We start from the raw sequence: 23,570 nt of genomic DNA on the forward strand, positions 1-23,570 counted from the left end.
AAAGTAAGGGTGTTCAGAACGTTTTTAGTAGCAATCTAGAACATTTTTCTTTCCATTCTGCAGTCCTTCCAGACCTGGTTGTGTTACAAAAGTCGTATATGAGACAGGTCTTCTGTTAAGAAATGAGGAAGAATATAATGTTAAGTCTCAGTTGGGATGAAAAGTCTTCTGTTGTCAGAAATTATGGTAAGATTATTATCAACTCTTTGCTGTTTAAGATTACTGTCTGGCAGAATTTACTTCTCACATAAAATTTGTTGTGCTGGATGATGGCTGATTTAAGTATTATCATCAGAATGGGTAGACCTTTGTTTTGGGCAGTGTTTTCAATGGTGATCAAAGGGAAATAAGTCCCAAACGGCTATTTTTAATGCAGTGAGCTGCATCCTTAGTCTTTCAAGTCCTAAACCGCTGTTTTACATTTCCTGAACTGAAGAGGTATGTGTATAGGCTGTCATCTGTGTAAGCATAATTTCATTTCCCTAAGCTTCAGCTAGGTAGCAAAAGGCAAAATGGTTGCATACACATGACCATTACGACACACACATTCACCACCAAGACCCGTTTTAAAGAAATTAATGACAATAAGAAGAGGCCTAGATCACTTATGCTTGAAATCATTAACATATCTATTTAATATCAATGTCGTTATACGTTTGGCACCTGACTGATGTGCTGAATGTGCAACACATTTATTGATATTAAAATTATAAAGTTGGTGACAAACAACTTTTTAACATCAAAGCCTGAAGTAAAATTAAGCAGGAGTTAAAGTGTCTTGTTCTAAAATATGTAGCTCGGAAAGCGAACAGTTTATTTTGTTTATTTTGATTTGCAAAGCCATTCTTCCACAGGAGAGGAAACCAGACAATTCAAATCAGTTTCTAAGCCCAAAAAAATACAAGCTAGATGGAGACTTTATATTTAAAGTTAGTTGCGGTCTTATTTGCCACTGTTTTCCTGCAACAAAAGAACAAAAGTGTGTCTTAATATTTTTGCATCTTTACATATCAGAAATTTGCCTTCCCACACTTAAAAAGAAGTGCTGGAAAAGAGGGTTATTTTGATCCCCGGGCCAAGTTCTTTAATGCCAAATCACAGTGTGGAAAGAATGTCTCAGTCCAAGTTATAAATCCTTAAAATGAGCTTTGATGGAAAATCTGGAGTAGTTTCACAGTGGAATCTCCTCAGCTCCATGTGAGGAGTCCTGTTGCTGCTTTGCTAAGGCATGTGCCCGCTCCATCCAGGAACGGTCTGCTTGGTACCAAGGCTGGCTTATTGCTTGCGAACAAAAAAGGAATCAACAAAGCAGGGATGGTTTTGTTCTGCAAATTACTTCAGGATTTCTAGTCACGTATGAGAAGTTTTTTCTCTGTTCTTCTGTGTTGTCACGATATTGGTGAGCCACAAAGGAAACCTGTGCAAATTCAGTTCTTTGTTCCCTTTACAGAAAACTTATCTCTGCTTACTGCGGGTTTGCTTGTTAAAGTGACTGCAGGGCTGGTCACGAAACTTCTCCTGGCAGTGACAAGAGATGTATGAGACATAAGAGTAATGCAGCCTTGGTGTCTAGGAAGTCTCATTCAGGGGAATGGAACGGGGCCTCTGGTGCAGAGGGCCGTAATTGCTATCCTAGATGCCCAGAAAAGTAGAAATATGGCTTTCTTTTTACCCTTCCTCCTTTGGACTGGCATGGGTGCTCCTTCCCAGATCACTTGTCTCTTCCAAGGGAGATGTCTCTGGCCAGGAGCTGTCAGACAGCCGCCGTGCCAGTTTGGGCAGGCTCGGATGTTGTTCAAGCGTGCGCGCACATAGAGGAGAAAGAGGGACTTTCATTTTTTTCAACTCATTTATTTGTATTGGACAATGCTGGCACTCTCCTTTTGGTCAAATTAATTTCTTCACACATCACCACTTTCAAGACCGAAACATGTCCTCCCCTTATACTTGTCACTATCACACCAGCTTACAGAAGCATCTCGGCGCGTGTCTCCCTACGCAGGAGAGTCAGCAGCTTTTTCTATCGCACCCTCCCTCTCCCCCATCGCTTCTGGGACACGCGTACGTCAATATTAGCAGGAAGGGTTGCTCTGTAGGGAAAACCAGTTTGGCGCTAAGGAGCCAGCATCTCTAAGGTACGCATTTTGGGGGTGGAGGGTTGCTTGGATTAGTTCTCGTCTTGTTGCGTGGACTGAATGGTGGTTAGTGAATGGGGTGTATTCAGAGTCCTCTCGCAGCTCATCTCCGTTTGATTTCATGTGAAGAGGAACTCTGAGAGAGCACAACAAGCGATAGCAGACTGCCTTTAGAAGCACACTCCTTATCGGAATTAAAATGCTAAGACGGATTCACGTTCTGAGTGGTGTCTCTAGCTGTAACACTTAGGCCCAGCAGGGAATCCTGGTCTTCCTCGCCCTAATAAAATTAACTGAGATATTAGTTTTAATCAGTTTTATGTAAATCTGTACTGAATAGTAGGTCCTGTATTTTACCGTACTTTTACTAAATGCCTGCTGAAATGTACTTTAAAGTTAAAAGACGTATCTAAGAAATAATTCCAAAGTTGTACAGGCAAGTACATAGAGTATGTATAACAGAAAATCTCAAGGTTAGCTGTTTTGGAGGGTTGCTCTGTGTGGCACTTCGTGTTGTCTCCTGTTAATTCCGAAAGCTCGAGGCCACTATTAATAACTGCGGTGGTGTTGCTCCCTTAACGAGTATCGCTTTGCAGCAGCACAAGTGTGCAGAGAAGCGGTTGGGTCCCCTCGGCTGCAGGATGAATATCTGGCTCCTTCCCGTGGAACTTTATTGCTATTGCACAGGACTGAAGAGTAGCTGCAGTAAGGCAATAAAGAACACGGTACGATTAAACTGTAAAGCAAATCGGTATGATTCTTTTCAAAGGATGAGCGAGTTATTTCATTCTCTAAAGAGCTGGATTTGTAACTGTGCAGTGTACAAATCACTTAGCTAACCTTACACACAGATACCCACTCAAAGAGGCTTATGCTGTTATATTTCACCTGGCGCAGACGCATCCAGAGTCTTGCCCCTGTGCCATTGGTGAATATTGGCCTCAAACACATGTATTAAATTAATTCTGAGTTGGGATTCGGTAAGAAATGGGAAGAAAAAGAGCACATTCAGTACAAATGTTACTTGGGTGATTAGATCACAAACTGTAAGTGAAGCTTGGAAATATAAAACAGCCCCCTTAAAGCTGGCTAAGTCATCTAAACCTTGCCAGTGATTGTTGAAGAGTATTGTTTCTACTGATTTTCCTAGTTGAGATTAGTGGAGTTTTATTTAATTGTATTTTTATCTGAAAATTACTGAGTAGTGTTGATGGATACATGCTGGTATTTACAAAATAGAATCATATTATAGGGATTCTGACATTTTGGTTAATTGGTATGTAACCCTCTAAATGGTTTCTATTGCTTAACTCGTAATTGTTCTCATTTGCTCAGTGGGATTTAGAAACGGGGTTTGTGGAATGTCACTTAATACTCATTTCATTTTGTTAAATGAAATGCATTGGCTTCCATCTTGCCTATAAATTAAGTCATTCCAGTTTCATTTTCTGGCCATATATTTTTAATTGTGTAAATATTTTTCCTTCTCATGTAATTTGCTGAATGTTACAGAAAGTGCCACCCCCCACCCCCGGCTTTACGTTATAGCAAATGAGTCGCAGTGTGTTTTCTATAGTCCGTTAAATCCGGACATAAATCGGATGCTTGATCTCTCTCTTATGGTGGTTTAAATGTGAACCATTGTGTCAAAGTTAGCCCTTTTCCTTGTTAAGTGGTGGACTGAAACTAATAAATTATTCTTTTGCAACCTAGAGAAATAACCTTCAATAAGAAAATATTTAAAAGGTCAGATCCTGCCTTCCGGTTAAATTTTCCTTAGTGTAGAGGCAGTGGGAAGGAGAAAGGCATCTCATTGATTTCCGCCCCCTATTCTAATGCTAGTCAATGTGTTGCCCAGCTTCTCTTTATAAATACAAGCAGCTTCAGGGACTCTCCAACACGTGTTTTGCTACCCACAAGTTATTAGCCAAGAATAGCTACGTTGAAGTAGGGTTGTGGTCATGCCCTCTCCTCTGGCAAATCCTCTTCCTCAGGGACTCTGGGACTGTTCTGTTGGCTGTGCTGGGTATTCAACACCCAGGGTAGGCCACACACTGGAAAACCGCCCAGAAAACAGATATACAGCCTTTACGGCCCATTTTGTAGCATACTGGAGAACAACAGCAACAAGTCATCAATCTCTTCTTCTACAAGCGTGATTTGAATGAGCATCTATGGGTGAAAAGCTCTAAGCGCTATCAACTCTCGGCTGTCTCCAATGACAACATTTTAAGCAGACTAAATGCATTACACTAGAAACTCACATAGACCTTTTATTAAGTTAACAGTGCCATATTTTCACTTCAGCTGACTGTTAAAATTCTAGTGTTGGGGTTTTTTAACAGTTTCATTTCCCTTGATTCCAAATTTTTTGTTAAGAAAAAAGATTATGAAATGTATTGATATAGTCCAAACATAGACTAAAAGACAGAGTCCTGCTGTGCTAAAAAGTAGTATTGTATATCGCTGCGAACCATTGCAACCCAGGTATACTGCTAGCAACGTTTTTTGTAATAGATAACTTTTCCTTCCATTTCCCTAACTCTTGTTAGCCACAAGATAAGGAGGAAAGAAAAAGCTGTGGGAAGCTTGCGGTTGCCTAAAGATTTCTTTCGAGGAATGGAGTTCTTAAAAAGAAATGGAGTTCTTAAAAAGCCTTCCCACCCCCGAAGGTATTAGGGTGGTATCATGCACAGAAGAGAGCCTGAGAGTGGGCACTGGGGGCCAGCATTTCAATTCTTTCGTGCTAATGAATGAGGAGGCAGTTGTCTCCTAGAGAGTATTTTCAAGGACAAGTGATGAGAACTGGATACTCTCTGTTTATTCTCACATATCTAGGAAGGAAACTTTTTCATATAGTGCACAAATGTTTATGTATTTTTCAAATATAACCTATCTCCTAAATGGCATGGAAATCTGTCATGAGGTCTTGGCATAACTCAGTTGGCAGCAACTGTTGTTCTTCCTAAGCAGCAGCATTGGCACATAAGGGAGTGACAGAGGCATACTCTAAGTATGGAAAGCGGTCTTCTCGATAGCAACAAGAGGCCATTTTCAGATCTGAAACTCAATATTCTGCAGCAAACAAACAAAGCTATGCAGAAGGATCCTGATTCTTGGAATATGCATTTTCCCACCAAGCCTATTTATAAAACTGCCTGATAAAAAAGCATATAGAAGAAATGATTGCAACTCAGAATATCTGGGTTGTATTCCCAGCCCTGTGTGCTCTTGAGTGAGCCACATTAAAAAAAAAAAAAAGAAATTAAAAAAAATCCGCTGAGAAAGCCTTTATACCTCAGTTTCCCTACATCTACAGAAATAATAAGTAAACGGGAGTGATCTCATTTGTGCCTGGAAAGCATGTTGAGATGATTTTGTGGAAGACGCTAACGAAGTGTCATGCATTATTATTGCATTAGGCTGACAGTACTTCCGAAATCCATCTGACATTTCCCACTTGACACTGATTGTGGGTGGTAACACTTCGGTATTAATTTTAAAGAGGATGCATTATAGCACTGCCTGATGTATAATCACACGGTTTATGATTAAAGCATTTTCTAAGAAAGGCAGTAACCTGTGAGATCCTCTCTCTTTTTCACTTCGTTAAACTACGGCGTTACGAGGTGTACTGTTTCCTCACGGATCCTGCCAAGCAGCTCTGCAGTGCCCCTCACAGCTACGTGTGAAGTATCGAGGTGAAGTTCCTAACTATATTTGGGTATCAGAGTTTATTTCCTCTACTCTCCTGAAGGTTAGCATGACGAGCGGTTGAGGAATGCTAGGGGAAACCGTCGTTAACATGAGCAGGCTGTGCCCGAGCTCGGATTGCCCGGCCAAATCCTGTTTCATCTTGCGAGCAATTAAATCGCCAGGCGCCGGGACGGGGCTCGGACCACACAAACACAGGATTGGGTCTGTTCCGTTATCGTCTCGCCGAGACCGGTCCTCCACGTCGCAGATAAGAGCGGCTCTCCCGTACGTTGTCCGCCGTCGGAGCCTGGCGTTGAAGTGGAATACTCCCCGGTCGGACGTGCCTGTAAAGCAGGGTGGTAGGAGAGGAAATTTGGGGAGGAAATGAGTAAGTCGGCAGCCCGGCCCAGCGCGGAGCTGCGAGGCAGGGTGACTGCAGCGGGGAGGAAGTTTTGCAACCACTAACCCTCATGTCTGGGTTCCTCTCTGAAACAGCCTCATCAGTGAAAAAGCTAAGATCGGAGGATTTTGACTGCGCGATTAAGGCGAGACGCAGCGATCTATTGCTAGGTCTGAAAAGAGGGGGAGCACGCACAGCTCCTCCTTAGAGGCGCTCAGCACCCAAGGGAGGAGGAGCATCCTTAGAAAGCAGCCTGTTGCATTAAGTTACTGGGTTTTTATCTTCTGTTCTGGGTGACTTTTCTGTCCTTTGCAAACTGAGTACTGTCAGCGATGATGCACACTGGCGCTTTATGTTTCCCTGAGGAGTTTAAGATGAGATTTCTAAAAGGTGCATAGTCACATTGATACTTAAAAACTGTGGAGGGGGATTCTCTATTTCTCATGATATTCGCATCAGAGAATTTCATGTAAAAAGAATATACTGGCATGTGTACATTCTTATAATTTCACGTGCCTGTCTACATGCTTTTCATTTTTTAAAACTGACTCCTGAGCAGTTGGGTCCCCGGAAGAATGAGATGAATGAGAAGGGCTAACTATGGGGAAGGGGGGAACCAGAAGCAAGTGGTGATCCCGACAGAAAAAGTGGAAATTAAACGTGACTTTCGACTGCCAACGGGGTGTTGGTTCGTTATATTGTCTCCATCAACAACTCTTCGGCTTTTTTGATTATTTTTTTAGAATACTGCTGAAGTGAAAAAACCTCTTTTACAACTGCCTCCTCCCAGTATTTTTTTTCTGCCATTATTATCAAAATACTGACCATTAGTAAAGTTTGGGTATGATGTGGATTATCCACCTTTGTTTACAAAGCACTGTTTACATTCTTTACGGTTGTCACTTTTAAATTAATAAGAAAAGAAAATTTTGAAGGGGGTGGATGGGTGTGTGAAGTCCATTCTTTGAATACTAGATACTTGCAAAGCAGCTGCTAGAATGAAATATCCCTGGCTGCTTAGTGAGAGGATAGTTCAAATTGTAGTCAAAATTAGGATTGGTGCACCAGATTATGTGTGGGTGTGACGAACGAGAAAGGAAATGCTTGGTAAAGTATTTTTATTTGTAATGTGAAACTAACCTAAAATAATATTAGTGGGTATTAAATTCTGTATGTTCCAGTGGATCAGTTTCAGTGGAATACAGAAAATAGTTCTGCTTATAGTAATAGCTCAGAGAATATTTCTGAGACATTGCTTCAGAAGAATGACTGAAGTTGAAATACTAGTAGTAGGGAATACATGATGCTATAGGTGTGGTATGCATCTTTTATCATCATGATTTCATATTGTTCTAAATATGTGTTTATACAACCTTTAGAGTCTCCACATTAGCATTCATTATATATGGTTATACAGTTGAAGAAACACTTTCTTAGCTACAGCTGGCTTTAAAAAACATTTTAATGGAGCCTTTCACGTCACTCATCTGTAATAGCAAAAAAAGAATATCAGTCGGTGAAAACACAGGTGACTGAAGCAGACTTCTGGCTGCCGCAGGGAAATTTAGAGCCCCATCTAACAGCAGCATCCTTTGGCTGTGGGAAAGCTGAATCCGCTTCCACAGGTTAATTCCGTGGAGTTATTTAAAGTTCTAAAGCTGTCAAGAAAGCTATGGCAAACCAGCTGGTGATCCACCTGCAGGAATATGGGAGGAAATAGGGCAGACCACACAAGTTACAATTCTCTGTCTCCCTTAGAAGAGGGAGAAAATCTGTGGCAAAGGTACTCGGATAGCGAAGGAGTCCTTAGGATGTGAAGGTGGCCTGAGCAGTGATACTTTCCCTGGGTGGGAAGTGGATGTTGGTTCTCTGGGTAAGACTCTGGACTGGGAATTGCATCCGTTTCCCCTCCCTGGCTCTGCCACAGATTTCCTTGGTGAACTAAGCAAGTAGTTAATGGCTCTGGCCTCTGTTTTTCTGTTCACAAAGTGGGATTCTGACCCCTTCCTCCCAAGGGTCTGTGAGGTTAAATAAAAGGATGTTTATAAAGTGAGCTCATATTGTTTTTATGGAAGAGGTGCAGTTTCAACATTTTCAAACAATATCCTCAGCAGAGAAAGAACCTTGGATATTAGATATGCTTACACAGTAATGCTGTTGTACAGGTGTGCTTTCCATCAGTGGTAACATCCCACGATAGCGGGAGGTTCTGTACAAGTCCTTTTTTCTGGGGTGAGGAGAGAGTCTATGGACACCCCGCAAAAGGGAGCCAGCGCTGGCTGCCGAGGGCCACTGCTGCCCTCCAGCTGTGTGACGCCCCCGTGTCACGCTCCGCTAGTCCGAGCTGCCTCTGCAGTTGGGTGCTGGGACACCCTGGATGGTGGGAGCACCTCTTGGGCTGCACAATTCCTTCCGTCCCTACGTAGGGGAAGGGGTCTGCTCCTCTCACCTCGCCCTAAGTGGACCTGGTTCCCCTCGTGGGGCTGCTGCATGTGTTACCAAATGCTCTCTCTGTGTACATATACGCCTTATGACATGCCTTCAACCTTTCTTCACTCCCCCCCCCCCCCCCCCCCCTTAATTTGGAGGATGTAGTTCAGCTGGTCCTTTTCAACCTTTTGTTAATAAGTGCCATTTATTGCGCTGCCTGTTGCTAAATATTTGGTGCTGCTCAGTCTCACCCTTCCCCCCCTCCTCTTTTGGCGGAGAAAGGACGCAGCATATTTCCAGAATATATACTCTAATTCCAGCGATGAGACTACTGTACATCTGGCGCTCTCAGTCTCCTCTGTGCACATTACAGCACGCTGAACCGTAGGCGAGGGGACGAACGACCTGTCCCCGCACGGCGGGACACGGTGATTACTGCCGAAAGTGTCACAGAGACATCGCCAGGCGCCGGATCACCAGCGACAACCCGATGAACTCTTCCCAAAACACAGGCGCGCGTCTCTGCTATCACTTTCTCTTAGGCAGCCCCGGAGCGTGAAAGTTGGTGGTGGGGCGTGCGTAGAGGTAGAAACACGGTGGGAGGTGGAATTGCGGTAGATGTGACTGATTTACGACAGGAGTTTCCTTTACAGTCATAAGGGGAATTTTGCTTGGTCACAGCAAGTTTGAACCCTCATGAAACAGCCTGAATCATTTGAAGTTAAAATAAACCAGAGAATGGCAGGGGGAGGGACATGGCTGTTTAAAAAAAAAAAAAAAAAAGGCAAAAAACACAACGTTAAAATTGTTTCCTTTGGTGCTGACTTCTTAAATGGGAATGTGATCCAGAATAGTTCTGGTGCAAGCCAACATTTGTTTTAAGAATTTTTATTGTCTTCTTTTCTCTCTTCCCCCTCTCCCCCTTGCCCTCCCTCTCTGCTCTGCAGATTTACACTGACTGGGCTAACCACTACCTAGCAAAATCTGGCCACAAGCGGTTGATCAAGGATTTGCAACAGGACATTGCAGATGGAGTTCTGCTAGCAGAAATCATCCAGATCATCGGTAAGACCAGGGCTGAGAGCAGCACTGCGAGCTGACTCCTTGCATGGGGGAATATATAATTCAAGTTGAATGTATTTAACAATAAGATGAACCCTGAATAATACAGTTTGACTGGGTCCATATGTCTCTGATATTTGTGTGGTTCATCCTTGTCTTAATTAAAAAATATGTTTATGTGAGCATGTTTGGAAGTGGCTGTTTAACCATACTTTAAATGGCCAGAACTGTATCTTACACACTTTGAATTGTCAGAAATGAATGCTCCATTAAACCATATGTCTCCCATGTGTGCATTTTGTTAGTTGGAGTGGCTCATACTTTCTGGGATGCCTTGAAACTGTATCCTGACCCTGCAAAGACAATTGTGGAAGATTTCATGTCAGCAGTTATTTTGCAGGGGCTGAAGAATTAGCAGCGACCTCCTTCGCACTTCCCCCTTTGCATGATTTGGCATGTGGAAGCAACTGCTGCTAACAAGAGTGTTGTTACTGTACGACTGAGCTTTACTTAGAAAGGAGCTCTGTGTCAACAAAACCCTGTGCACTTTATTGCTGTGTCTTTTCTGCTCTTCTTGTTTGTTTTTTTGTTTGGTTTTTTTTTGCTTTGTTTTTTAGGTTTGTTTTTGGGGTGGTTTCTTTTTGGCCAGGGGGTGGAAAGGAAAGTTTTATCTCATTGTTTACTTCTGCTTTTCTCCTCACTGTTTTTGTTTAGCAAATGAAAAGGTTGAAGATATCAATGGCTGTCCCCGGAGCCAGTCTCAAATGGTAAGAATAAAATATATTTTTAGTCTGTGTTGGCACCTCTGCGCTTTCCTAAGATGCTTTTTAGTAATGATTTATTTAAACTGTGAATATTCTGTCCCACATTTACCATAAAGTCCTAATTCTCATATAGTGTTCCCGGTACTTTTTTTTCCACATGTGCTTAGTGTTTGTCACTTCATTTCTGTGCTCGCTAACTTTGGGTCTTGAGGTAACCCAGCAGCAAAACTCCATCACTTCCAATTAATCCAGAACTGCCTTAGCAGACCTGTTCTTCTGATGATCCAGATAATTTCATTTAACTTCATTTTTAAGGGCAGCAAATCCAAGAACAAATTTTTAAGTGGAGTCTTTGTGTCTGGAAAACTGGTTTGATGAACAAGACTTGCCAAATTATTTTTGAATATAAATAGCCTTTTGGATTGTCCACTGTAAAGTCCAGTTAGATGCACTGACTCCAAGACTTTCAGAAATAGCACTTTAGTCATATAGCTCTCTGAGCTAGAGTTGGCAGCTGCTTAAAGACATTTTCATACTCTCAGGCAAGAAGCATTTTGTGACTGTGATTCATTCGGAGTCTTATTAATCTTGTACTGTGTTTATGGCTAGTCATCTACATTTAATAAGATAAAGCTTCCTTAGAAGGCTCTGGAATGGACAGGTACAAAATCTGAGCCTCAGTAACATCACCATGCATTTACTGAATCACTTGCAGTTCCAGTCATGCTCCCCCCTGCTGAGGACTTTGCCTTTCTGTTCTCATCCAAATAGTACGTGAATAAGGTGCACGACTGTGTAGCTGGCAAGGATTTTGGAGTATAATGATTTGGATGAGCTTGCATAATAACAAGCTGCTGAAGCTGGGCTTAAAAATGGAAACGGAGTAGGAAAAAATTGCATTTGTTCAGTGTATTTTTTTAAAGGGGGAAGGTGTTTGCAGCTTTTTTGTGCAAAGCTGCAAAAGGTAAAATCAAAAATTTTGAGCAACAGTGAAGTGAATAATAGGGTCTTTCGGTTCTTACTTTTCAAAAAATGTGCAGGTTTAGAATGAGTTTTTTCTCTGGCTTTCAGGCTTTTTGAAATAGCCTGTAGTAAGAATATATGCAATTTCCTTAATAATAGTTATTATTTTAATTACTCATATTACAGCAGCACCTAGTGGCCCCAGCTGAGAACGTTGGGAACTCCAGCGTGGAACTCTAATATTACACACACAGATCGAGAGATAATCACTCTCTACTTTAATCACATTAAAACTTGCCATTCCAGGCAGACAAGACAAACAAGAAGAGACAAAAGCACAGAAAAGTGATATGATTTCCTGAGGTTATGTAACTGGTTAGTGACCATCTAGGATTGCTCAGGGACCCACCACTCTGATGTCTATCAAGCTTCATTTCCATGAGAGAAAACCGAGCTGCAGAGAGAACTATTCACACTAGCAACGTTTGCATCTCCAAAGTGACAACGTTTGGGTACGTTCCCTGTTGATAGGTAAATCTTTACGCAGCATAGAGATTCTAGAGTTCACTTCTAGCCCTGCTGCAATTATGGGGGAAGCATGGTCAATGCATGCCCGTGCCGCAGCAGTACCTGTGGGAATCTCTTTGTGTCCGTCTTCCTCCTCCTTTGAGCCCATCTCTCAGCTCAGCCAGGCCAAAGACGATGGCTCAGGTGCTCTGGGTCTCAAACCAGGCACTTCAAATGCTCCTGCACGTAGTCATACATCGGTGTTTGCACACTGCTAAGGCATCACGTTTAGCCACTCTAACTTGACAGAATTAGATATATTTTTTCATCCTTCTTTGATTTGGTCTCTTTACTGCATTGTTTTGTCTCTACAGTCCGATCAAATTATTTTCCTGCCTTTTGACATACTGATTTTATACTGCTGATTTCTTCGACAGAGCTAGGAAATGTAAAATGTACTGAAGTTAAAGTAGTTCAAACTTGTCAGCTTTCCTCTTGGAGCATCTCAGAGACCCCAGGTTTAAGTCTGCTCCTCATTTGTTTGCTGTGGCTTGTGCACTGACCTAGCCTAGCTGAAGGCACCATCTTATGGCATTTTCAGGTAATTTCCCGTGGCAGTGCTCAGTGTTGTTAGCCCGGTGAGTTAACGATAGGCCAATTCTCTTCTTCTTGTAGCAGTGGGCTCTTGGGTGTTTGTAATGTGCAGAAAGAAAATGTAACGATGGTCAAAGCTGGTTTCCATGTTTGACATATGCCAGTATGTAGCAATATGTCCTGTCAGGATTTGTCAGAACATCAGCCATCAAACCGGCAACAGTCATGGTATTCCTATAGCATGTTTGTTAGCCATACATTCACCACTTTCATTTTAACATTTTTAGTTATTAAACCTCAAGAATCCCACCACCCTTTTCTTTCACATATGTTTTCATGATCCTTGCTCTCATAACTTGCAATTAGGGAGAAATGTTTTCTGTATTCATCTGCCATTTGATACCCTTCCCAGGAGGTGACGTCTAAGACATTTTATTAGCTTAAAAGAAGCTAGAGAGCACTGACATGGATTGTTTGCTGCTGGAAACACTTGATATAGCCTGTAGATGACATTGATATCAAATCGTAATTCATCACGACCAATATTCGCAAGTTCTGTTCCACTCACCATTTGGTTTTCCTTTGGCCAATGGCTTCATCTTTCAAGTGATTTTTAAGGCATCTCAGTTCAGCTGTTACCTTAGTTTGTAAACATCTTTTAATGTTTATTTTAAATATGTATAAAATGCTGCTTTTTTAGTTTTCTTTTAGTTAGGTCTATTGCAATGTGTTGCACTCTCTGCTCATCTTGGCAGTGATATATAAAGTACTTGCAGACAAGTTGAACTGGCTCCACAGGTCCAAGTTCACAAAAATTAAAACGTGTGAATCCCAGCAGCAGCCAGTTTCTGCATAGTTAGCTTTACCAAGATCCTCGTGGCTGTCATTATGCTCGTACATTTGATGTCGCACACTGAATTTGAGAACCTGAGATGTACTGGGGAATAAATTATTTCATATTCAAATCTCAGAAACTTTAAATAAATGAAACTTGCGAGAGAATTGGCAAGAATTTGCTTCTTTGCTGGGTAAATCTACTGTGGTAGAAAGATTCTGGTATTTCTTATGAATGGTTTTAATAAAGATAATAAGGATTTTAAACTGTGTATTATAACATACCCTGTCTGTCTACAGCGTCATATAGAGTCTTCTGCTTGTCTTGGCTATTTTTTTCTTTATGGGTATGCATTCAAGGAGGAATATGGCACTTCAGCTTTTTTTTCATCATCTCTTTCAATCCCTTCAATGTAAAATAATACCACATTCATTTCTATCTTTTCCTTGTATGAATTATTTCGTAAGTCTATCAATTAAGGAAACCTCAAATCATCTTTATTTAGAAGATAATAGTCTTTCAAGGTTTGCCTTTTGATAGAACCAAAAGCTAATTCCTTTCTGCTTCTTTATAAGCCATTTATTTCTTTAATTTCTGTGGTAAGTTCCCCAATTGTTAGAAAAAAGCAGGTAGTGCCCTGGGTAGGAAATATGTTATGAAGCTTTTCTCTAATGGTCCAAAGAGAAAGAATTCAAATTCTTTTTTCTTTCTGAATATAATAAAAATGCACTGGAAGATCTCCAGTGTTTTCTTTCTAAACAGATCATATCAAACATACAGTAAGCATACAGAGTATCAAATTTAATCCATCCTGGGCTTGTCAGAGAAAATGCAAGAGAATCAAAAAGTGTTCAGCTGAAAATCTTTTTATGGTGACATTTGCAGTATTGTCCCTAGAGACTTTTACAAAACTAATGTTTCTATTCTTTCCTCATGCAGTCTATGGTGCTTTCAGCTGCATAAATAGTAAAATAAATTCAAAGTTGCCAAAAATTTTTAGTATATTGCTTTTCAAGTTGATTTTTCCTTCAGAGATTGATGTTGTCTTATGAGCTGTTTTTTCTTCCTTAGAATTACTCTTGCTACTTCCCATGAGAACTGCCTATGCCAGTACGCATCTCTGTACAAAAGCATTCTTACCTGAAGTTAGTAGCAGGGGTTTTCTCATAGTTATCGAAGGGCTGGAGAGACCCTTCTTATTGAAAAGACTTCTAATGTAGTTGCATACATTTAATGAAGACTATTTTTCATTTTGTCAGTCTTATCTTTGGCACAGTTTTCTACCAGTTTATATAACCAAAGGTATGCTTCAAAGGTACATTTTATGGTTTAGGATACAGACATGCTGCAGTCCAACAGAGGGAGTTGAGTTCAATAAAAATACAGGTCCTGCCTACCACATCCTGGAAATCAGGGAGTTGGAAAAGGTGTTGGAGCTGTAGCACATTGCCAAATGGATATAAACATGCAGTAAAAAGTTGCAGTTAGCAGAGCTGACACCGTCTTTGGGTGAGTAGCAGTGTATCTGTAAAAAGTGGCAATCAGTGTGACTATGTGCAGTACTAATAAGATCATTTCTACAACATTGTACTTGATTTCATTAATAACGCCTTTAAAAAAGATGTTAATAAATTAAAAATGTTTCAGAAAAGAGCCACAAGAATGCCAGGGATTTTGCTTTATTCTATGAGACTGAAGAAAAATGATGTACTTTAGCAAGAAGAAGGTGGTGTAAGGGAATGACTCTGGGAGGGATCACACACCAGGGAACATTTTTGTGATAGAGAGGACTTTCTGTGACATAGTTAAAGAAGTGTGTGAAGCCTGAAGCTGAAGTAGGACAAAGTGACTATGGCTATACTGGTAGACATTGCTTTGTAATTTATTGCGTAGCGTTCCTGTAGTCCCACAAAAGCCCCCAGTGGCTCCTTCTTTGCTCGCATGCTTGAGCTTTTCTCCGGAGGAAGGAAGTCAAGGTTGCAAGGGGAAGAGGTGCATGAAAATCTCTCCTTAGCAGGGAGTCAGCCTGGGGACAGGATGAATAGGTGGAACCCGAAACTACTAAGTGTGCCCCAGGGTATACCTGCCCTACAGTATGTATACTTCCCTTCAGTATAGACACCTGCCTTCAGATGTCCTCTGACAGGGATGTTGCTGGGCAGACACTGTTGAGCGACATCCCTCGGTATCCAGGAATGTCAATAGCCAAGGACGAGAACATCAGCATTAGCATTCTGTGTCTAAATTCTGTGTCTAATTCTTTGCAAAAAACAGAATAGTTTTGTATAAAGTAAGTGTTGTAGGTTCTACTAAGGCCCATAGAATTCCAGATGAAAATGTGTGGGGTATGGTTACATGGAGCTCCTTGAGGACTGGGAAGCCTGAAAATATCATCCCTACATTCACCGTCAAGTGGGCCCATGTGTGACCTCTCTCTGTTTGCACATGAAAATATGTAAGAATATTCTGGCCTTGCTGGTGCAGTTGTTGGTGAGATTGGCTTTATGGATTCAAGATATACTTTCTGTGCTTTGGAACAGCTCCAGGTGAGCCTTTACACAAGTGTGACGTGTTGAAATAAATACAGAAATTCGGCTAAGTGTAGAAATATAGTCCCTTACAACTGGAAATTCAGCCTGAGTTTTGAAGACTAATCCCAGCTCCTTTCAGGTGCAGGCCAGTCTCTTCCCACAGTGACACCTGCACAACCCCCTTTTGTTTAAATTCACATTGTCACCCCATGGCTACCAGTGGATCTTCGCAGATTTCCTGACTGGCTGCTATGAGAGTTTTGTGAAAATACAAGGCAATAAGAGACTCTAGTTTTGTCAGCTGTGCAGATTTAGTGTGTTTAAGTGAATGGAATACAAGACAGTAGTCTCATTGCTCTTTTTCCACGGTGTATGCTTACATATGTAGTTTTCATAAATTAAGTGAATAGCCTGAACCATAGATCACTCTGTTTTGGGGAAGATGCAGGTTGCATAAGAGGCCTGAGAAAACAGCCTCAGTTGGTACAAGTCTATTAAAAATGTGGTCAGAAGGAATGACTTCTCACAATATGGGCAGGACGGAGTCAAAAACTCATTTCCCTGTCCTCTGTGGTAGGTAAGGGGTATCTAGGATTTGATAACGGAGTAGCCTTAAGAGGGAAAAAATAAAAGTACTTTTAGAAAAGGATGACAGGTTCACAGCATGATATCTAGGGAAGTGATCTCAGTAAAGCTAGAGAAAAAAAATGGTAGTAATTAAAATTTGAGCTCCTGAGTGAGGTTTCCTGTGTTTATAGATAGAAAAGCTCATATTTTAGCTGCCTTACATAGAAAGAATCTGCAAGACATAGTCATAGCTTGTGTGTGGGTGTTTGGGGGAGAGCAGACTTGAAGAATATGCCCGGGTGTTAGGTAAAGGACTGTGTGGAAAGGATCAGAGGAAGATTAAGAGTTTTGCTTGAATTCGCAACTAGTTAGAAAGATAATTTTAATTTCTAAGAGTATATTCAGATCTGGAACAAAGAAAGAGAGAAGATTCTCCTTCCAGTGACATTATAACTGCATTCTAGATTACTGTAATCCAGATCATTGCCTATTTGGCATGCCCACATCAGGAGTATACATACTTATTTTTATTTGCCAGAGAAGTTTTCAATGTACAACACCAAAATCAGCACAGAGGGGCCTTTACCTTTTGTACACAGGACGTGTACAGCCATGAGAAGGCTGGTAAGCATGGTTTCTTCTCTATCCTGTCAACTTCCTGGCAATACAGATCGAATGCCTTATCTTTTGCCTTCATGTGTACACTTAGCATGGGAATTTCCAGTATCATTTTAAAATTCCTCTCTGCTCTGCAAGTCTCCCTCTCTGCCAGGTGTGTTATGAAGGACCGAGTCGCACTGGCAATGAGCAGTCATGTCTGTGTTACAATGGGAACTTTCTCTCATGGGCTTCCTTGGGTGAAGTAAAAGACCCTCTCATCTTGGAGACCTGGTACCTCTTGGAGCAGACCCTGATCTGCCTTAATTAAAAGTCCACACTTGGATTTCTGTTCCCATTGTTGAAAGCAGAATTTGGACAATAAAATAGATCAAAGGACTCCGAGTTGCTCTTGATAACTGCCCATATTATCCATACCTTTGTGTGGCCTCAAGCCAGGGTGTTAGCCAGAAGGCACTTTTTATGAGGACATTTTGCTCCTGCATGTTACCCAGCTCCCAACAACTGCAGTTCTGCCTTGGACACTGTAAGTGGTGGCAGAAGTATCATGCTTCCCATTCCCTGGGAAGAATTTGTCATGGTAATGCACAGCTTATATGTTCTTTGGTGTCCCTCCTCCTCAAGAATTTACTTACCAGTTAATTCAGCATTTTTGAATCCAGCTCTTGTGGTTTGGCAGAGTAAAGCCTCACGCAATTCTTTTTTTTCAGGACTATGTGTAAAATACCCATTGGAGCCACACCGATGACAAATACTTCTTCTCCCAGTCTGTTCAGTCCTACCTTGCAACAGTGGCAGCTCTGGAGTGAGGCAGGCAAGGCTGATACAGCTCCATTATGAAAGGGTCTAAGTAGATGCTTATCTGTGCAGGAAATGATGCTTCTCAACATGATAGATATGCAGATTTCCCATTTTCTGATGGTAGTTTCAAGTAGACCCATACGATTTTTTACAGAACTAGCTATGCTTTCTGAGATTCCTCACTAGGTAGGTGATTTACATTCAACTTGTACCCTTACTGGGATTCCCAGGAAAGTGCCCAAGACTGTCATAGCAAGGAGCATGTCTTAGCTATCCTTCTGAAGGTGTTTCCTTGGACAAGTCCTCTCATTTCCTAGGTAGGTTCAGAGTGTGATCTTCCCTTTGAGAACGAACCCCATTCCCACACCCTTCCCCAGTGACTGTCTTCAGCTGTTCCAGGGAAGACTTTCTGGGACACGCTTGACACAGCCAGCCACTTGCAGTACACTGTACAGCGTAGGACGTACAAGATGGCTTCAGAGCATTTACGATTCTTTTGGCATCCACTGAGTGTTCAAGCTGACTGTCTCATTGAGGTGTCCCATATTTCCTTGGCTGATGATAGGAATGTAACTACTAAGATGTGTTTTCATTTAGCTCTGTTCCAGGTTTATATAGCCCTGAAGCTTATTCCTGCAGTCAGAGAAATCCTGTGGCACACAATTCATATGTCATGTCCTGGAGCTCAAAGTAGTGAGAAATTATCATCAAGCCTTCTACGCACGTACTCATATCACCACCTAAAAAAAATAGGGTTGACAGCAGGAATGTGTACGAGATCTTCCACGTGCGAGGAAGTGGCCACTGTTGAACCAGCATAGTGAGCATCAGGTTATACCTGACTGCGGTTAATTTGCTCAGGGCACTGGACACTTTGGAGAGTGAAATAAACCCTTTCAAACTCTTGAATCATAAATGATAAGTGCAGGACAAAATTTTAGAAGCTGACCTTCAGGACTGGACTCTTCCTCTTTGTTTTAGACACCAATAAACCCTTTTTATAAACTTGTGTATGCCTTATAGGGGGCCCATGGCTTTTCTGCATAATCCTGAATGCCAGACAATTAAAAAATTCTCTGGCTAACAGCAAGGCATGTAGGTATATCTACAGTGTAAATATACAAATAGGTAATGCAGATTGAAGAATAGTTACAGGAAGTAATGTCTCCTCAGTATAGAAATTGAAGTTTATTTTTTGTTTGCAGATGAAATTAACTTGACATAAAGACTAGTGTAAAAATGAAAATGAGAGTATCAAAAATAGAGGTGTGTGCCACCCCAAAAGAAAAAAAAATAAGGGCAATAATGTTGGACCATCTAAGGATACATTATGGGAGTAATTGTGATAAAATGAACGGAGGGAATAAAGGAAGGAAAGAGGACAGAATTTCTGTAAGGGTAAAGTTAAAGATGTTAATGTTAAAGATGATTGACATACAAGGATGAAGATGTTGGAATTCTGGTTCCAAGTTTTGCTGAAAAGAGATTATTAAGGTTATTAACATAGCCAGTTTGAGTAAGATGAGAGGCAAATTGGTTTAGCATGAAACTGGCAGAGGAGGAATTCTGACTGCTTTTGTGAACAAACTCTAAAATTTCTAAAAACTCTAGAAATGGAAGAGAAAAATTAGATGGGGTGAGAGCTGGACAGACAAGCAGAGTAACAGTTGCCTTGTTGTGGGAGACCAAATATGTTTTTATTGCGAGGGAGAGAGGAAGCTAAGGAAACGATGGGAGAGCTGCTGCAAGTGTTAGATCTAGTCGAGCATAAAAGGATGGGAAACTTCATCCATCCTGTCTAAAGATGTTACAGGCTTGGAAAGGAAGGGCAGGAGAAGGCAGCCAGATCATCACTTTTTCGATATGATTTGATTCTGGCTTGGCTTTTTGTTAGACCTCTTTATTCGGCCCTGAAACAAGCAGTTCTCTTTACATCCAGAGAAGATCTGAGAACATTAAAAGGACCACAGGATTCATGACAATCCCTCTTCACAGAACAGCTCAGAGTTACTCACTCGCATCAGGCAGTGAGATGCACATTCCCCTGAGTCACTCGCATTTGACTGTCTGAAGTCATAAAAGAAAATGCCACAGGAACACATCCTGGGTATTATTTGACTAGGCTGGAAGAAGTATATTATTCATTAAATACAAATCGTATGCAGTTATTGGCCTTTTTGTTTAGGCTTACAAATTCCTTGTCCTATTAATTTGTGGAATCACATGAGAATAACTCATCTAGATGTTAATGAAATACTCATGTCATAAGAAGTACTTATACTGTGATGATATCAGTCTCCATGAAATCTATTGAGACGTTAGGTTAGGGTTGGGTTTGCTTGGTTAGGGTTGCTTGGTTAGGGCTGGGCTTAGGGTTATGCGCATTTTGCCTCTGTAGACCAAGACTGCTGAACACAAAAAGATCTTTTTGCTCCTTAAAATCAACTGTTTTCCTTCACACTTTTCCCTACCACCCCAGCAATTCCCTGAAACCCCCCTCCTTTTAATCTATATCTGGAATATGCCAGTATCTCCATACCACTGAGGCGTGCCCATCTCACCCATCTTTTCTCCCCATCTCTCAACCGTGTTTGTCAGGAATGTCATTTGATCAGAAACTCATGTTAAACTGTATTGGGAGGATGTGCAGAGATGAAAAACTGAAGTATGCTTGAAGACTAGTGGGTGACATACGCTTTGAAGTATTTATTGTTTGAAGAGATGCAGTTGACAGTCTCCCCATTTTCCCCCATCTGTAGTTAGCTTTCTACACTCTTCAATTTTCTGTTTGATTTTCTTTTTCCTCAAAAATGTCATGTGAACATTCCTTGAAGTTTTGGAATTGGTCAAATATATATTTGTGATACAGATGCTTAGACAAAGAGGTGATGAATAAGTGGCCTTGAAGCCTCCATTAATAGAAATGCACTGAAAAGTTTTAACACAAACATGGAAACGTGCAGTTAAAATACATACACACAAATTGACTGTGACATGTATTTTAGAAAGCACCTGTTGGTTATAGTCATTAATACATTTTTTCCCGCATAGCAGCGGCAGGATTACAGTAAATGTGTGTGCTTCATGATGGTGTATTTTTATCATCTTCTATAGGGAGAGTATGTTATAAATACTAGGAATGTCTAGAATGTTTACTGGATTTAAAAATAGAGAAGAAAGTGCGTGATGTTTAGCTGAACAGCAAAAATGCATATTTAAGCTGAACAAGAAAATAAACAATGCCTCTGAAGTGGTTTTATTTTACAGTATATCCAAACAAGGCTTTTTGGTAATTTTTGAGATTTTGTCAGCTTTCTAGATTTTTATCAAATGTCTGATTATTTTGGAACTGTGGCAAAATGCCAGTTCTGTTATGGTTATAGTTGAGGTCTTACTTCTATTTAAAGTTTTTCTGACCACTCCCTTTACAATACTTCTGCTTAGACTGTCTTATAATTTTGTGCGCTGTATGTTCGGAAAGGTTACTGCTCTATGTCTGTGAAGCTGTGAATTTTCTCAGAGAGTTTGACTTTTCACAGAAGAATATTTCTTAACATTGAAGCGGAGTCCCAAGGTCTCTCACTCATCCTTCATCCTAAAATAATCTGCCACTGCCTGTCTTGGCAACGGTCAATTCTGCAGCTTCAGTAACATGCAAGGCTCTCAAGAAGCAATGTGGGCCTGTGTTTCGAGGTGTAGCACACACACGTGGACATACATCCATGTGAAATACCTTGTGTAGTTCTGATGAACCCCCAATGATTTTACACCCTTTGAAAGGCATTTAAGCCACACTCTGCCTCTCATTTGTGAATGAAGGTCTGTGGGAGCTTCGAAAGTCTGGGAACTTTGATGAACTCTTCTACAGAGCTGCCAGAGCTACTATGTCTGTTCCTTAGGGTGAGTCCAGATTAAGTTTAGAAAAGAGGTACTAGACATATTTTGACATTTAAGCATCGACATCTGCAAACAATAAATGAGGGCACACACCAAATATGAATATCATCATCTTTTATTTGGTTGGGCTGGGAAATCCATCTACTGGGAAGATCTTTTAATGGAGCTACAGGAACTGTGCAACTGTCCATAAAATGCTGTCTGTGGTGTAAGGTGTAAAGCAGTAGAGGGTGCCAGAAAGCAACGAGTTGTGGCTTCCGTTGTAATTAATGGAAAAGGAAAGGGATTGTAACCAGCAATGTTAGGGTGGAACAGGGTTTGCATTGTGAATTCGGCTGCAGAAGGGAGGGAAGAAGACACACTTCTTGTAATTTTAAGTGCTTACATGTGCTTAAAATTAAAATAAACAACGTCCAACAAATTGTCGAGCTTTTGGAGGTATTGTGTGGTACGTTATGCCTAGGTGACAGTGCTTCTCACTGAATCATCTTTTAGTGGCTGTACCTGCCCAGTATTTCAAAGCTTGGCCTTAATAGCAAAGAAGCTGCAAGACAGGAGGATAATAAGGTAACACAGAATGTCCCAACAATGTAGTGTGTTAATTACAAACCACCATGGTAACAAAACCCATCCTGTCCTTCGACATTTGTAATTGTTAAGTTTATTAAAAAAGGCTTGAAAACCTCCCCCTGCTCTCCAGCTGGAAAGTAATATACCAAAACTTTGATGCCAGAAAAAGGTTTTTTCAGCTATATTGCATTGCTTCCAGAATATAACACAATTATAATGTTAGCAAATGAAGAGAAAGAACAGAAAGTAGGTGCATACTGAAACTACTATGATCAGGCCAGATGTATTTTCTCACTCTGCCCTTGATCTTTGCTGGAACAGGAGTTGCCTACATCTGCTGCAGCTAAGCGCTAGCCTGTTTCATGGAAAGAATGCCAAATCTGCTTGATTTTACAGTGGCTTTTACAGACTCACCATTTTGGAGTTCCTTGACTTTTATGCACACTAACCCATCTAACCTTGCTCTTTTATTTGGCAGTAGTTATACTCAAAGAATAAATTCCTCTTTGAACCCTGTAGCAAATCCCTTCTACCTACAGCCTCTCCCCAATGCCCTGTTGCTGGCGCACGTGAATGAGCACGCACTGCTGCATCAGAGCAGTGGTCCCTCAGGTCAATAGTCCCTCTCTGAAAATGAGAGAGGTGACTTAGCAAGAACAAATGGCCCTGCAAATTTTTTGCTCCATTCTCCTTTTTTCCCCATTATCTTAATTTATTGTATTAGGGGGATTGGAGGGTACTTCTTTGCCTGCTCTTTCAGTATTCATTTATGCACTACTGTTGTGATCACCATTTATTCCATGACATGTCAAGATGAAGAATGCTGGATTTCTCAGAAAAAGTCTTCTGCCTCCTACAATCACGTACACAGGCATGGGACCGGGTGCAGAGTAGGCGTGTTTTTGTCTTTGACTGCAATTACTGCTCTGCCAACCTGCTTCTTTTGTCAGGAGCCCACAGATCCAACCGATCTGGAATGGCATGAGGTACGATCGGGCAGCTGAAACTCTGTGTTAGTGAAGATTTTGGCGACATCGAACTGGACTTAAATACTGATGTTAACTCTAAATATAAATTCTGTTACAGCTGGTGACCCTATTATAGGTAATACTATTAAGGTACAGAAAGGTAAATTGGCTTAAGCTAGCAGTAGAACAGGCAAGTTATCACAAAGGCTGCTTATTTCAACAGCATTAACTA

At 41.1% G+C, this 23,570-nt stretch overlaps 1 protein-coding gene across 1 annotated transcript in view; it reads left to right on the forward strand.

Annotated features, from left to right (window-relative positions):
* The window catches only part of NAV3 (neuron navigator 3), a 417,043-nt gene that overhangs the window by 215,876 nt on the left and 177,597 nt on the right, over window positions 1-23,570 (forward strand). The window contains exons 2-3 of the mRNA XM_049792275.1: window positions 9,609-9,726; window positions 10,438-10,490. Coding sequence (XP_049648232.1) covers window positions 9,609-9,726; window positions 10,438-10,490 — 171 coding nt within the window. The remainder of the gene's footprint in view (window positions 1-9,608; window positions 9,727-10,437; window positions 10,491-23,570) is intronic.

Source organism: Accipiter gentilis, chromosome 34 (genome assembly GCF_929443795.1).
Source record: "Accipiter gentilis chromosome 34, bAccGen1.1, whole genome shotgun sequence".
Lineage (NCBI taxonomy): Eukaryota > Metazoa > Chordata > Aves > Accipitriformes > Accipitridae > Astur > Astur gentilis.